The sequence below is a fragment of the Phanerochaete carnosa genome (assembly GCF_000300595.1).
Source record: "Phanerochaete carnosa HHB-10118-sp unplaced genomic scaffold PHACAscaffold_1050, whole genome shotgun sequence".
Classification (NCBI taxonomy): domain Eukaryota; kingdom Fungi; phylum Basidiomycota; class Agaricomycetes; order Polyporales; family Phanerochaetaceae; genus Phanerochaete; species Phanerochaete carnosa.
In genome coordinates this window covers 1-2,121 of record NW_006768677.1, presented here as the reverse complement: position 1 = coordinate 2,121, position 2,121 = coordinate 1, and the positions used below count along the sequence as shown (strand labels likewise).

The following is a 2,121-nucleotide window of genomic DNA, read 5'->3' as shown; positions in this document are numbered from 1 at the left end:
ACGAATTAGTTCCTCTTTTAGTGTAAAAAGAGGTCCAAAAATACAGCACGTATTTTTTGTAAAAAGAGCTGAGCAGTTATTCTGGGAAAAAGTGGTGCTATTTGCAGCATGAAAAGGCATGCTATTTTTACAACTTTTTGAGCATAAAAATAGTCCAAATATTCCCTATGTAAATAGGCCATTTAATCTTGTATATATTTTCTTGCAAAAGAGATAGTTATTTTCAGCTTAAATAGTGATCGCCCGCTCATGCTATGCAGTCATACCATGAGCGGGCGATCACAGCGGGCGATCACTATTTTGTCCGAAAATAGGCACAAGAATAGATACCCTACTTTCCTTGGAAATATTTGAACTCCTCCCACACTCAAAAAAAGTCAAATAGTACACCTTTTCGTGCTGCAAATAGCACTGCTTCTTCCCGGGAGAAGTGTTCAGCTTTTTTTGTGAAAAATATCGTATATATTTTTGGACCTCTTTTTGCACAAAAGAGGAACTAATTCGTCTCGTGAAGGCTCTACTCAATTACCGGCAAACACACAAGTTCTTCATGTGTTGTTAACCCGGGAGTGAAGCGTTGCGTTCACAGGTGGTGAACTCTGCTGTCCGTCTGGGTTCCGAGCAGGCGAGTAGGAGCTAGCGGAGTGGTCTGACGGCGAGAAGTTCGACGAGGCGGAGATGAGATGGCAGATTACACGCTTTGGGAGATGCGAGGTCGCGAGGTGTAGTTTTATGGTGCGTTTTTGCTATGTCGTCCCGTCTTCGTAATCTGAATGGTGCCCAAAGGCGTTCCCAACGTCGACAACTGTATCAAGGTGCCAAGTCCAACCTCATTCTCTTCACTCCTCCTGGACTCCAAGCCACAGCTCGCGAACGGCTGGTTGGACCGCAAGCACGGCGGTGGAGAAGACCGGACTTGGCACAACCGCGAAAGCGACACGGCCAGCGGCACGACCGCGAGCTCCGACGTGTCCGCCATTCTCCAGTATCCGTCATTGCTGCGCCCGGCTGCTGGCGCTCAAGGACACAAGCCATATTTTTTTGCGCATGACGTGCCCGTGGTAACTGCGGCAGTCACATTCGCCCGGGAGGTTGCAAGACATTTGATCAGTCGAGTGGACGGGCTACCGCTACCATTCGCCTCCGGGAGCAGAGCCTTTGAGCTGTACCGTCAGCTCGCGTACGTTTGCGGGCAGTCTGCAAGACGCCTGGGATGTGGCTGTGCAGATCCTCGACGACGCGCGGCCAGCGAGAACAAGGGCGCACATTCAGGTGCGTGCGTCGCTATCGTGTTTCTCACCGGGCTGTGCTGATTTGCTTAGCAGACGCTCCAAGTCGCAATCACCACTGGTTGCACGTCCACGTACGACTGGTCCGTTTCGCTGCTACTCCTCTTCGCACCCGTTTATCATGTGCGCTCGTCTTTCCTCTTCTGTCGTCTCTCAGACGTCATCTGGCCGGGAGGCTCCGAGCAAGACTACACTGGGCACTGCAAGCACGATGCATTGCCGCTGGTGCTTTTCGCAGGAAGATGGCGACGGAGCAGATCCACAGCAAGATGGCCGACGATTTGAGGCTGTACCACCAAATCAAGCAGTCAGCAGGGCGCGAGCTGATTCGCGCCACAGTGTGTGGTTGACCTGCCCTCTGCCCCAATCCACCCTGACGCTCTCAACTCAGTTTCCTTTGACGCGGTCACTTGAACGCCGCGCTCGCCGTTTCCGGTGGCGTGGACTCATCTTCGCTCTTCCCATGCGAGTGTCGACGTACAGAAGATCACAATTTCAGCAGAACCAAACTTGGTTCAGATGCCAATAGGTCGTCATCGACGCGTTTTGTCTCTCTCGCTCTTGGTGTTAGCACTCTATGGAGCTTCCAAGGGAGTATACTGTTCTCTGAAGAGCTTCGTTGCGCTTGGGTCAAGTCCGCGAACCGTGGACGACTCAAAAGGTCCAAGGAAATTGCTCATCTGATTGCTTCTATCTGCGCTGGATCTTCTCTTCCTTGAGCGTATCGGATGGCTGGGTGTACGACCTGGGGCGAACTTGACCGGCACGAAGTACGCCAAGCCTCCGTTTCACCGACCCTCGCTGCCCAGACGCCTCCACTCTACTGCGCAGC

General features: G+C 52.2%; 1 protein-coding gene across 1 annotated transcript; it reads left to right on the top strand.

The window, feature by feature from the left end:
• Positions 1-773: 773 nt before the first annotated feature.
• On the top strand, positions 774-1,703 carry PHACADRAFT_203334 (uncharacterized protein; the record flags this gene model as incomplete). The annotated part of the gene is made up of 4 exons (XM_007403346.1): positions 774-1,061; positions 1,117-1,272; positions 1,326-1,514; positions 1,629-1,703. 4 exons carry the CDS (start codon positions 774-776, stop codon positions 1,701-1,703), a joined length of 708 nt encoding a protein of 235 aa, XP_007403408.1.
• Positions 1,704-2,121: the final 418 nt, after the last annotated feature.